This window comes from Coregonus clupeaformis, chromosome 25, assembly GCF_020615455.1.
Source record: "Coregonus clupeaformis isolate EN_2021a chromosome 25, ASM2061545v1, whole genome shotgun sequence".
NCBI classification, from domain to species: Eukaryota; Metazoa; Chordata; class Actinopteri; order Salmoniformes; family Salmonidae; genus Coregonus; species Coregonus clupeaformis.
This window is the reverse complement of record NC_059216.1, coordinates 1,244,541-1,258,597: the sequence shown is the minus strand read 5'-3', so window position 1 is coordinate 1,258,597 and position 14,057 is coordinate 1,244,541. Positions and strand designations below refer to the sequence as shown.

The window sequence follows — 14,057 nt, the reverse complement described above, 5'->3', positions numbered from 1 at the left end:
CTCTCTGTATGCTTTTAAAATGTTGTCAATCACTTTGTTCAAACTCCAGATTTAATCCAATCAAGTTATTTTGCAATATAATTCTAATTTATAAAGCAATATTATCTCATCATGATTTCTATTAAAATAATCTGTATCAATAATTGAACTGCTTTGGACTCACAAATAGATTACAATTCACCTTTTAAACTAACTTTGAGAATTGGAGTAAGTATCTCAACATGCTCCCTTGAGACTATAGGCATGGATGCTTATGTTAGCTTTTGAACCTAGCTTGCATTTGTTGTAACAAATTATTAATATTATTAATATTAATAATAATAGATTATAATTAATAATTCATATTATTCAAACTCTCACATAAATAGATATATGTGTGACTTCAATAGTGTTGTTGTTTTTTAACATTTGAAAAGGTACATGTAATATCTGGAATATTCACAGCAGACTAACATTTTTTAAATCTATTGACTAGGCACAGGGAGACAAAACATCATTAAATTAATGGTGATTGAAGTGTCAGAATTCAAGTATCAATAAAAGCAATGCAACATCCAGAGGTCCTAACGGAAAATTATCTTTGTGATTGGAAGAAAGTCAAAAACTCTGTCAGCAACTTAGACATCAGTTTTACAAGAACCTTTGAAATACAGTCAATACTTTCTAATAACAATAGAATTTATAAAACATGTTGAACCATTCACCTATAGTGAGTAACACACTTTCAGTGCTGTCAAAAGAACAGTGTCTTTGTATGCTCTTGGACTCTCACAACCTCTTATTTGGAATATATTGTTACTGAATCAGTCAAATGTCTCTTGGTCCCTCAGAGTGAGGTCTCCAGGCAGCAGGACCCCCGGTGGACATAGTACCGACGCACCTCTGTGGTGGAGTCACCACTACCGCAGCCCTCGGGCCGGTGCACAATGAGGACGGGGAAGAAGTGTGCGTCCCGGTAGGTGGGTGGGCTCTCGTTGAGAGCCAGCTGGCTGGAATAGGAATTGCAGCACTGCTCGTCCACACAGCAGCGGTCAGTCAGTGTGCTGCTGCGGCTCCTCCACAGGCCCACGGTGCGCAGAGAGCCGTACATGCGGCACAGTGAGAAGCGTGAGGTGTCCAGGGATAGGCGGGAGTGAAAGGCATGACGGGAGAAGATGGAGGAACAGCTGGAGCTGGTGGTGGCCCGCCTCTGTCCAACCTCACCCTGCAGCTGGCAGCAGTGCTCACAGTCCTGCACCAGCGTGCCATAGCTCTGGGCTGGGTGGCTGTCCAGCAGGAAGCAGTTAGAGGACCTGATTTCATCAGCTGTACCAGAGTCTGAAGACGCCAGGTTCATCAGCATGGCCTCTGAGTAGCTGGGGATCAACTGGCGGTTGGAGCGGATGTGCCACTCCAGCTCAGTGCTGTCCACGGTATCTACCCGAGGGAGACCACTCCTGATGGGAACCTCCTCTATTGGAGAGGGGCTGCTGTGGCTGTACTCCAGCCCAAAGAGCTTCTCAACATGGTAGTGCAGAAAAGCTGTACGGTACTCTATAAACACCCTCAGGGGCCAGGACAGCATGAGCAGAGCAGCGAACCAGAAAGCCACCTGAGAAGTATACCAGGGCAACCGGTCAGGGTCCACGTAGGCTATCAGATGCTCTTTAAAGTCCACGTTTTTCAGTTGCATCCCTTCTCGAGCCTCCATGTAGTCATCCAAACCCTCAATCTCTGAGAAGAACCTGGCACGTTGGTTGAGGTAATTATTTTCTGGTCCAGCCCCAGTGAAACTGAAGCACTTGGTGAAACGAAGTCTCGTTGCCGGGTGGCTCTCCAGTCCACGTAGATCTCGTGAGACGTCCTGCATACCACAGCGACTGTATTCAAACTCTCCCTCACCCACGTGTGTGTTGACCCGCTCATGGTAGACCTGGGTGGTGGTGTAGGCTTCGCCGTTCCGGTAGCGGGTCACCTGTCTGGTCCTCCGAACAAAATGATAACTTATGGCCTTCCACCAAACACACGGACGGGCCTGTCGCATCCTCAATACCTGCTCATACACGCTATCCACATCAGCCTTACACTGTAGCTCACTACGAGACCGGCAGTGCCAGCACTCTACCAGGTAGACGACATAGAGCATGAACAGGAAGGCCAGAGGGATGTACACATAGCCGTCAGAGCAGGGGCTGTCATGGTAAATCATAGAGCGTCCTCCCATGCCAACCCCCTCGAGTGAGGAAATGGAGGTCAGGGATGTGACAGATGAGTCGAAGCTGAGCTTGGTGACTCGGGTGAGCTGGCACCAAGCCACAGCGCCCAGGCAGCTGTACATCAGCAGGGAGAGCAGAAGGCAGCGCCAGTGGGACTCTCGACACATACAGGCACTCAGGGACTGCCTCGCAGGCCGCTGCTGCAGAAAGAGAGCGAGAGCGAAGAGGAAAAAGAGAGACAGTGTGAGAAAAAAGCTTACATACAATACTCTAACTTTGAAAAGATAGATGTGTATGACAAAAGCATTTAAATAGGTTTCAGCAGAGTGATTTCAAAGGAGAACACTGTTTGAAGCACTTAAAGGATTCACTAGGGAATCTCTAATAAATGTACACCAGCTTCTTTATGTTTCTTCTTTCCTGTGACGCCATGTCTGATGAATCAGTTCGATGATATGGCTGTGTTTAAGGAGCGCTGGATCACAATGTAGGCTATTTGATATTTACCTATACAGGTTGAAAGGTTTTTAACAGGGCAGAAAGCAACAGTGTCACATCAATAATAGCTACTGTACCATATGAAAGAGAATGGTAAAACATGATGAGAAGTGAGTACACACGCCAATGAGCCTAAGAAATGACACTGATCCAATATTGCTGTGGGCAAAATGCAAATTACCATGACATGGCTGTAATGTGCTGAGCTTTTCCAAATTCAGAATAGAGTAAATGAGGTTGGAGCTATACCATGTAGCTCGCGTGAATGTAATTTAATAAGGCTATGCTGCAATGGCTATGTTGCAATGGGAACAACTGCTAATCATGTTAGGTCAATGTACAACTCTAACATTCTGCTAACATTTCAAGCATCTTTGCATGGGTTACAGTAAGCATGCACCATGTCCAACAGGGCATGTGTATCCTCAATCCCCCAGTGACTTGTTAAACAATCTATGACCTCAGACGGCTGCTAAAATGAACATTGATTTTCTATACTAAACTTGACCACAACAAAATCAAACACACAGGTCGTCGGATTACACATTCTGTGTGCCCTATATCTGCTGAGTGTCAAGTGAAGAGTTCAGTGCAGCAACCTGTCTGTCCTGACATCTTCGAAAGTGCTCACATTTGCAATTCTGGCTGCCAACGAAATTTCTCCTCCTCAGCAGAGGCATTCTCACAGAGCTGAGATAAGTCAGACCTAAGGCAACTGGCCAGAAAACATTACAAATAGGCAGGGTTAATTTAGTTATACTTTGTCTTGTTGTATTCAGCTAATTAAGGTCCTTCAGGTGTCTATAGCCATTCACCCATGAAGATCCACTGACAACATAGTGGAAGTGTCATTGTGGTCTTTTCAGCTCTTAGAATTAGTGTTGCTTCATGCAAGAAACGTCTCATTAACTGATATATGCTCAAAGGCGAGCTCAGTCAGCAATGACTCATGAGTCAATCATCAGTCAACTTGGTTCCAATAACACAGTGGTTCCCAACCAGGGGTACTAGGACCCCTAGGGGTACTTGGCCTATCCACAGGGGGTACTTGAGAAGACTCATGAGACCATAGGCCTACTGGTAAAATGCACAAGAGGGGGTACTTCAGGGGTACTCCGGGCAGAGCAAAATTCAGTTTGTGGTACAGTAACCGAAAAAGGTTGGGAACCACTGAAATAACGTATATCCCTGAAACACCACAAATTGTCAGGTTCAATGTATTACTGGTAAAGTGTTTCACATGAAGGTTATGAACCAAACTAACCAGACCAGACAGAAAGGGGTGACTCAGACGGGACATGCAATCAGGCATCGACAACACAAGTAAAACGTCAAAAATAGCATTTACTTTTTTGGAGCATCCTGGTACAGGGCAACACAGCATCATAGGTCAAGACCTCTGGGACACGGACATACTGTCGGTTTGAGGTAAGAACAACTCGTCGTAATGAAATGGTCTCTCCTAGAAGCTATATTTCACGGTAAGCTGCACACAACCAATTCCCCAGATGGAATAAGTGTTACTACAGCCTGACAGACTGGAGGTAAAACTCTAGCATTCCGAGTACACATCATTAAAGGGTACAAAATCCAGATTCTCTGAATTACTCTATTGAGCCTTGCATACATATGTCATTACTAGGCTCTGTCTTCTATGACTTGTTTTCTTGGGAAAATGAAGTTGTTTACTGTCTTCTACATAATACAGTACTTTTGAATGCAGAATTACATTCATGTAGAGATGATGATAGGGAAAGGCCCCATGCTGCTCTTGGCTATTGCACTTCCATAAAATCTGATTAACTATTAAATGAAATAGTATTTTGCTGGTGAATTAATAGTGATTATTAGACTCCAGAGAACAGATAAAGGATGTTGTGGTATACCAATTGCACTCAGTATAGAATTTATTCCATCTGAGCAGAGGACTGAAATAGACATGACATGAATAGCAACAATCAATATAATATGATATGGGCTACATGTATAGGCCCATATATATTGATTGTGTGCCTTTTACTATGAGACTGCGAGCTGCACTTTTTGCACCAATGAATTAGTTGCCTTTCCACTAAATATATACAGTGTAGAAGGCTATCATGTTATTTTAAATTCATAAAAAAGGCAACACCATTATGCGCTTTTTCAGGATGATGCTGTCATTCCTATCATGTAAATTGCATTTAACCGCTTAGCCTTCATTGCATTTGAATGAAAATGTTGCATTAACTCTCACCTCCTCCAGTACGTCAATGCTGGCGGGTGCATCGTCTCCATCATTGGGGGTGTTGGGCGCTGTGTCTTCCGCAGTGGTATCAGTTTCCAAATCTGGAGAGAACATGCTGCTGTCTGGACATGATAGCATCAAGTCCACGTTTCCCGTAGCCAAGCCCCCTCTCTTTTCTGGTCCTCAACAGAACTTCAGATCATCTGGGCTGGAGCCAAGGCAAATGGGGATCCCGCTTTAGGAGCTCCCATCGCTTGAACCCGGAGGGCGGGGACGATTCGACCGCAGAGGCTTTGGTAATACAGTCAAGAGTGGAGAAAAAACAGAAACCGTAATGTGAAACACCGCAGGTTGAAAGTGATACGCTGTCACATATGTGCGCGCAATAAATAGCCTTATCACTGACAGAAAGTCTGATCACTCATCCGATATCTAAAATGAATGGCAAAACAACCTACTGTAGGCTTCATTGCACAGAGAAAGTGATGTCATTCGCTTTCTACAAGCAGGAAAAAGCATAGCTAACAGAATTTTAAAAAAGTATTGATGCGCACTGCACAGCCTCCAACGATGTGTGTAGGATACGTGCAGCATCAGCATCTGTAGCCCAATTAAAGAAGAGACTGTTCAATTACCACATTACATTACATGAAATAGGCATGGCTGAGCTTTCCATGACACCACTTGTCGTCTGCAGTCACATAGCCTTGTTCCAAAAGTGAGATTTTCCTAAATTATGCACCCATAGTAAATACATGTATTCTAATAATAGCCTACTTTGTAACATAACAAATTGAGTCATCCTCGAACTCCATCATCCTCATCATGCCTACAGTCATCATCACATCCATGAAAGTAGCCTAATCCTAGGATGCATAATAAACTACTATAGTTAGAAAACTATCCACATCAGCTGTTATCATAATGAACTGTTTTAAATGTTATTAGGCCTACTTAAGCAATAGCCTAAGGCATGAGAAACCGGAGATTATGTAAGGGATAAACTGTACGTTCTGTAGGTGTAGCTAAGGGAGGGGCTATGCGTTCTATGGAAAATAATTAACGAGGTGGGAAGGTGTGTTCCACGAGTGCCTATACACAGCCCTTAGTATGGTATATTGTCCATATACCACAAACCCCCGAGGTGCCTTATTGCTATTATAAACTGGTTACCAACATAATTTGAACAGTAAAAAATATTTTTTTTGTCATACATGTGGTCTGATATACCACCGTTTTCAGCCAATCAGCTTTCAGGGCTCAAACCACCCAGTTTGTAAAGGGAAATAATGCATGCTCTAAAATGTGAGTGGAACTGACCTTCCACAGACTTGCATTATTTTCCAGAGAACACAGAGCCAGGATTTGATTATCATTTTTATACCATGGCTATAATTGAACACATTTGCTGCTAGATATGTGTTCATTTGCCACTAGAAGTGGGTTCAACATCCACTGAAGTAGCTAGCAAGTTTACTAGATAGTGACAGAAGTTGCCTTGGTAACCAAACAAACAGACTTTCTAGTTTAGCTAACCAAACCATCAGTCCTAACTTGCTATTATGAAAATGGAATTCAACAATGCCAATAATGTTTTCAATTCGACTTCTCCTTTCAAAAGCAGCTCAAACGTAGAACATGTAAGAATGAACTATAGCCATTTAATTCTACTGTTCAAATATACCATGTTATTTAAGTGATAATGCCAGAGAAGCCAGTGTTTGTTGGATATATTGCCAGGGATGTTGTTAAGCCCGAGAGGAAGTTGCTTATTATTATTTATTATTAATTATTATTATGACTTATTATTATTATACAATTATATGTATATACAGTACCAGTCAAAAGTTTAGACACACCTACACATTCAAGAGTTTTTCTTTATTTTTACTATTTTCTACATTGTAGAATAATAGTGAAGACATCAAAACTATGAAATAACACATATGGAATCATGTAGTAACCAAAAAAGTGTTAAACAAATCAACATATATTTTATATTTGAAATTCCTTAAATAGCCACCCTTTGCCTTTATGACAGCTTTGCACACTCTTGGCATTCTCTCAACCAGCTTCACCTGGAATGCTTTTCCAACGGTCTTGAAGGAGTTCCCACATATGTTGAGCATTTGTTGGATGCTTTTCCTTCACTCTTCCATCCGACTCATCCCAAACCATCTCAATTGGGTTGAGGTCGAGAGATTGTGGAGGTCAGGTCATCTGATGCAGCACTCAATCACTCTCCTTCTTGGTAAAATAGCCCTTACACAGCCTGGAGGTGTGTTGGGTCATTGTCCTGTTGAAAAACAAATGATAGTCCCACTGAGCCAAAACCAGATGGGATGGCGTATTGCTGTAAGAACATAGAACATGTAAGAATGAACTATAGCCATTGAATTCTACTGTTCAAATATACCGTGTAATAGGGAAATAATGCACGGTCTAGAATGCCCACGCTCTAGAATGCCTAATGGACGACGCAGCCATTCGGAGTTCATTTTTCCAAGGTAATGTACAGAACAGAGGCGTTTTTCCCTCTTACACCACAGTTGCCAAAGAAAACAATACTAAAGCACACATTACACATTCATTTTTATAGGAGAATTCATACTTTCTCATCTTTTGGTTGCTAGAGACGCGACCCAGTCGTTCTCTTCTATATGTTTCACTGCCATGCTCGCTGGCATCATTCTTGTCCCTTGCTTGTTAGCTAGCCAACTAGCTATGGCTAACACAGTCACAGCCTCTGCAGCCAGAATAACAGCAAGGTAGCTGCATTTGCGTTTGTTTAAGTTGTTTTCTATTGACATTCATTTGGATAAATAACAAGGAGCTGATGGTGCCCGATTTTGCCTGGCATAGTTAGAAAGTTTGCTTTCTCATCAGGACACTCCACACTGTTCATTACGAGGAGATCACATTACATATCAAAACACTAACACAAAAATACCAGTTGCTGAAAACAGCTGGTCAAACTAGAAACGTTGGAGGATTTGACAACATAGTGACACTTGCGTCATGATTGCAACATGGGGACCAGAGAAATTCATGTTCATCACTTACCACGTTAGGTCATCAGATGCTCCAAAAAAATATGCCTCTGCAAAAACAAAACAAAACAATGCTAGCTTGCTACGTTTTTTTCTGTTGGACCTGCATTTACAATGTATCCAATTTCAGTTTGTGTGGTTGTTGGTTTTGATTTCTGTTACTTTGTAGTAAGTATGGTCTGCATGTGTAGGCAGATATTGCAAGGTGTCCCGATATCTTTTCTAGCTATCCCATTATCTGGTTTTAATGTCCATTCTAGAATGCACTTCTAACCAATCATAAACGAATATTCAACAATGCTGTGGTATAAAGTGTGATAACTCTGCTGTTCTTACCGAGGGCCGGAAACAGACCTTAGGAACCTTAACAGGGAGTTATCAGAAGATAATCCCTGGGTTAGAGGGACATTGCTTTTATAAAACGGTTGCCAACATATTTATAAAAATATGAATGAAATGTTTTTATTAAAAACATTATTTTAACGTGTAAATTCGTTTTTGCATTCGGAAGTTGTTACCCAAGCAGGCTGGTCGTTAGTTCTTATTCTCATGTTTTGACCCAATTCTAAATCATTCTATTCATTCGATGTTGCTATGCTAAACAAATCATTGGCATGTAGCTAGCTAGCAGAGATTCAATGATGATGCGAGACAATAATTTCAATAAATAATGATTTAATAAATATCCAAAAAGCCTACAGTACATAGGCAACAACTAATTAAATTGTATTTGTCACATGCGCCGAATACAACAGGTGTAGACCTTACCATGAAATGCTTACTTACAAGCCCTTAACCAACAATGCAGTTTTAAGAAAATAGAGTTAAGAAAAAATTTACGAAATAAACTAAAGTATTTCATTTTTTATTTTTTTTATAACACAATAAAATAACAATAATGAGGCTATATACATGGGGTACCGGTACCAAGTCAATGTGCAGGTTAGTCGAGGTAGCTATGGTTGGTGAGTCTGAGCTAACCAAGCTAGTTGGTAATGTTAATGGTGAAGTTTCCGTTGATGGCGCACAAGTGGAAGAACTATCCATGCATGGTCCTGGCGCTGGTTGGTGACAGTCCGTGCTTGCCTCTTCTTTGGCGGAGAATGAGACGTCCCACTCACATCATTGCCAGCTAAAATGGCACTCCAGCGCTTTCTGTTCTCCATGTTAGGGGCTGCCAATAACTAACTATTGAGTGAGCGCTCACAATGATGGCCACTCACTGCCGTTATTTCCCTTGCCTTGATAGGCCCGCATAACTGTTGCATTCTGAAGTTGTTACCCAAGCGGGCTGGCCGTTAGTTATTTTCTCATGTTTTGACACAGCCGTTCATTCTAATAATTATTTTCATTCAACAATGCTATGCTAAACAAATCATTGGCATGCAGCTAGTTAGCAGAGATTCAATGATGATGAGAGACCAGAACTTCAATAAGTAATGATTTATTAAAATATCCTAGTCGGTATTAGATAGAAGGTCACGGCCCTGCCCGCCTGTAGGAAAAACAACCTGTGGTTACTTAGGTTACCCCATTGACTCACACGCAATTTTCTTGTCTGCTTGTTTTAGTCAATTACAAAACTACATTCAAGAAAAGTACAACATGTCTAAAGATTACTTTTCAACATTTCCTGCTTTGTTCTCACTACTTAGAAAAACATAATATTGTAGGGCTTCCCTCATGACCCCTTTCATGATAGTGCTAGCAGCAACGAGAGTGAGTGCTAGCTAGCTACCGACGTAACATTAAGCGAGCCAAGACCAAGAAATCAAACATTCTGATTTGGTCTATGGGGACAGCCAAATAACCCTTTTGGAACGCTTTTTTCTAAAAGTGTATAGATTAGGGGGAAGTGATCAACTCAATCAATAAATAGTTAGTAGAAAGTTTAAGGGTTCTTTAAGGGCCGCAGAATGAGCAGTGACGATCCTCTTTGTGTGAACACTGTGGATTTGGAAACTAGAAGTGCTACTGAGTAGAATGGATCCCCCTTTTACTGAGACACAAAGTACAGAAAATTGTGTACGGTGCAATATGTACAGTTGAAGTCAGAAGTTTACATACACCTTAGCCAAATACATTTCAACTCAGTTTTTCACAATTCCTGACATTTAATCCTAGTAAAAAGTCCCTGTCTTAGGTCAGTTAGGATCACCACTTTATTTTAAGAATGTGAAATGTCAGAATAATAGTAGAGAGAATGATTTATTTCAGCTTTTATTTCTTTCATCACTTCATCAGAAGTTTACATAAACTCAATTAGTATTTGGTAGCATTGTCTTTAAAATTCTTTAACTTGGGTCAAACGTTTCGGGTAGCCTTCCACAAGCTTCCCACAATAAGTTGGGTGAATTTTGGCCCATTCCTCCTGACAGAGATGGTGTAACTGAGTCAGGTTTGTAGGCCTCCTTGCTCGCACACGCTTTTTCAGTTCTGCCCACACATTTTCTATAGGATTGAGGTCAGGGCTTTCTGATGGCCACTCCAATACCTTGACTTTGTTGTCCTTAAGCCATTTTGCCACAACTTTGGAAGTATGCTTGGGGTCATTGTCCATTTGGAAGACCCATTTGCGACCAAGCTTTAACTTCCTGACTGATGTCTTGAGATGTTGCTTCAATATATCCACATAATTTTCCTTCGTCATGATACCATCTATTTTGTGAAGTGCACCAGTCCCTCCTGCAGCAAAGCACCCCCACAGCATGATGCTGCCACCCCCGTTCTTCACGGTCGGGATGGTGTTCTTCGGCTTGCAAGTACCCCCTTTTTCCTCCATACATAACAATGGTCATTATGGCCAAACAGTTCTATTTTTGTTTCATCAGACCAGAGGACATTTCTCCAAAAAGTACGATCTTTGTCCCCATGTGCAGTTGCAAGCCGTAGTCTGGCTTTTTTATGGCGGTTTTGGAGCAGTGGCTTCTTCCTTCCGCGGTCAAACGACCACCCCTCATCACTGTCAAACGCTCCCTAAAACACTTTAGCGAGGAGGCCTTCCTAATTGACCTGGCCCAGGTATCCTGGATGGATATAGATCTCATTCCGTCAGTAGAGGATGCCTGGTTGTTCCTTAAAAGTAATTTCCTCTCAATCTTAAATAAACATGCCCCATTCAAAAAATACAGAACTAAGAACCGATATAGCCCCTGGTTCTCCTCAGACTTGACTGCCCTTGACCAGCACAAAAACATCCTGTGGCGTACAGCATTAGCATCAAATAGCCCCGCGATATGCAACTTTTCAGGGAAGTTAGGAACCAATATACACAAGCAGTCAGGAAAGCAAAGGCTAACTTTTTCAAACAGAAATTTGCATCCTGTAGCACTAACTCCAAAAAGTTTTGGGACACTGTAAAGTCCATGGAGAATAAGAGCACTTCCTCCCAGCTGCCCACTGCACTGAGGCTAGGAAACACTATCACCACCGATAAATCTACAATAATCGAGAATTTCAACAAGCATTTTGCTACAGCTGGCCATGCTTTCCATCTGGCTACCACTAACCCGGCCACCAACTCTGCACCCTCTGCTGCAACTTGCCCATGCCCCCCCGCTTCTCCTTCACACAAATTCAGACAGCTGATGTTTTGAAAGCGCTGCAAAATCTGGACCCCTACAAATCAGCTGGGCTAGACAATCTGGACCCTTTCTTTCTAAAACTAGCCGCTGAAATTGTCGCTACCCCTATTACTAGTCTGTTCAACCTCTCTTTCATAACGTCTGAGATCCCCAGAGATTGGAAAGCTGCCGCGGTCATCCCCCTCTTCAAAGGGGGTGACACTCTAAATCCAAACTGCTACAGACCTATATCCATCCTGCCCTGCCTTTCGAAAGTATTCGAAAGCCAAGTTAACAAACAGATCATCGACCATTTCGAATACCACCGTACCTTCTCCGCTATGCAATCCGGTTTCGAGCTGGTCACGGGTGCACTTCAGCCACGCTCAAGGTCCTAAACGATATTATAACCGCGATTGATAATAGACAGTACTGTGCAGCCGTCTTCATCGACCTGGCCAAGGCTTTCGACTCTGTCAACCACCGCATTCTTATTGGCAGACTAAATAGCCTTGGTTTCTCAAATGACTGCCTCGCCTGGTTCACCAACTACTTCTCAGATAGAGTTCAGTGTGTCAAATCGGAGGGCCTGTTGTCTGGACCTATGGCAGTCTCTATGGGGGTGCCACAGGGTTCAATTCTTGGGCCGACACTTTTCTCCGTGTATATCAATGATGTCGCTCTTGCTGCTGGTGACTCTCAGATCCACCTCTACGCAGACGACACCATTTTGTATACATCTGGCCCTTCATTGGACACTGTGTTAACAAACCTCCAAACGAGCTTCAATGCCATACAACAATCCTTCAGTAGCCTCCAACTGCTCTTAAACACTAGTAAAACTAAATGCATGCTTTTCAATCGAACGCTGCTGGCACCCGCCCACCCGACTAGAATCACCACTCTCGACGGGTCTGACCTAGAGTATGTGGACAACTACAAATACCTAGGTGTCTGGTTAGACTGTAAACTCAACTTCCAGACTCACATAAAGAATCTCCAATCCAAAGTTAAATCTAGAATCGGCTTCCCTATTTCGCAATAAAGCCTCCTTCACTCATGCTGCCAAACATGCCCTCGTAAAACTGACTATCCTACCGATCCTTGACTTCGGCGATGTAATTTACAAAATAGCCTCCAACACTCTACTCAGCAAATTGGATGTAGTCTATCACAGTGCCATCCGTTTTGTCTCCAAAGCCCCATACACTACCCACCACTGTGACCTGTACGCTCTTGTTGGCTGGTCCTCACTACATGTTCGTCGTCAAACCCACTGGCTCCAGGCCATCTATAAATCACTGCTAGGCAAATCCCCGCCTTATCTTAGCTCATTGGTCACCATAGCAGCACCCACCCGTAGTCTGCGCTCCAGCAGGTATATCTCACTGGTCATTCCCAAAGCCAACACCTCCTTTGGCCGCCATTCCTTCCAGTTCTCTGCTGCCAATGACTGGAACGAATTGCAAAAATCTCTGAAGCTGGAGACTCTTATCTCCCTCAATAACTTTAAGCATCAGTTGTCAGAGCACCTTACCGATCACTGCACCTGTACACAGCCCATCCGAAATTAGCCCACCCAACTACCTCATCCCTATATTGTTATTTATTTTGCTCTTTTGCACCCCAGTATCTCTATTTGCACATAATCTCTTGCACATCTAGCATTCCAGTGTTAATACTATTGTAATTATTCTGCACTATAGCCTATTTATTGCCTTACCTCCATAACTTGCTACATTTGCACACACTGTATATATATTTTCTGTTGTATTTCTGACTTTATGTTTTTTTTTTTTACCCCATATGTAACTCTGTGTTGTTTTTATTGCACTACTTTGCTTTATCTTGGCCAGGTCGCAGTTGTAAATGAGAACCTGTTCTCAACTGGCTTACCTGGTTAAATAAAGGTGAAATAAAAAAAAATAAAAAAAATATAGGACTCGTTTTACTGTGGATATAGATACTTTTGTACCTGTTTCCTCCAGCATCTTCACAAGGTCCTTTGCTGTTGTTCTGGGATTGATTTGCACTTTTCGCACCAAAGTACGTTCCTCTCTAGGAGACAGAACGTGTCTCCTTCCTAAGCGGTATGATGGCTGCGTGGTCCCATGGTGTTTATACTTGCGAACTATTGTTTGTACAGATGAACGTGGTACCTTCAGCCATTCGGAAATTGCTCCCAAGGATGAACCAGACTTGTGGAGGTCTACAATGTTTTTTCTGAGGTCTTGGCTGATTTCTTTTGATTTCCCCATGATGTCAAGCAAAGAGGCACTGAGGTTGAAGGTAGGCCTTGAAATACATCCACAGGTACACCTCCAATTGACTCAAATTATGTCAATTAGCCTATCAGAAGCTTCTAAAGCCATGACGTCATTTTCTTGAATTTTCCAAGCTGTTTAAAGGCACAGTCAACTTAGTGTATTTAAACTTCTGACCCACTGGAATTGTGATACAGTGAATTATAAGTGAAATAATCTGACTGTAAACAATTGTTGGAAAAATTACTTGTGTCATGCAA

General features: G+C 42.3%; 1 protein-coding gene across 1 annotated transcript; it reads right to left on the bottom strand.

Annotated features, from left to right (window-relative positions):
- Positions 1 to 8: 8 nt before the first annotated feature.
- On the bottom strand, positions 9 to 5,295 carry LOC121538758 (transmembrane protein 151B-like). Its single transcript, XM_041846919.2, has 2 exons — positions 4,930 to 5,295; positions 9 to 2,395 (listed from the first exon to the last, which is right to left on the bottom strand). Exons 1-2 carry the CDS (start codon positions 5,056 to 5,058, stop codon positions 827 to 829), a joined length of 1,698 nt encoding a protein of 565 aa, XP_041702853.1. The 5' UTR covers positions 5,059 to 5,295; the 3' UTR covers positions 9 to 826.
- Between the last annotated feature and the right edge of the window lie 8,762 nt (positions 5,296 to 14,057).

Excerpts from the sequence above, each read along its gene's own strand:
- LOC121538758 (XM_041846919.2), bottom strand. The coding sequence starts at position 5,058 with ATGCTATCATGTCCAGACAGCAGCATGTTCTCTCCAGATTTGGAAACT. Across the intron at positions 2,396-4,929 it reads GCATTGACGTACTGGAGGAG|CAGCGGCCTGCGAGGCAGTC; the intron begins GTGAGAGTTAAT and ends CTCTTTCTGCAG.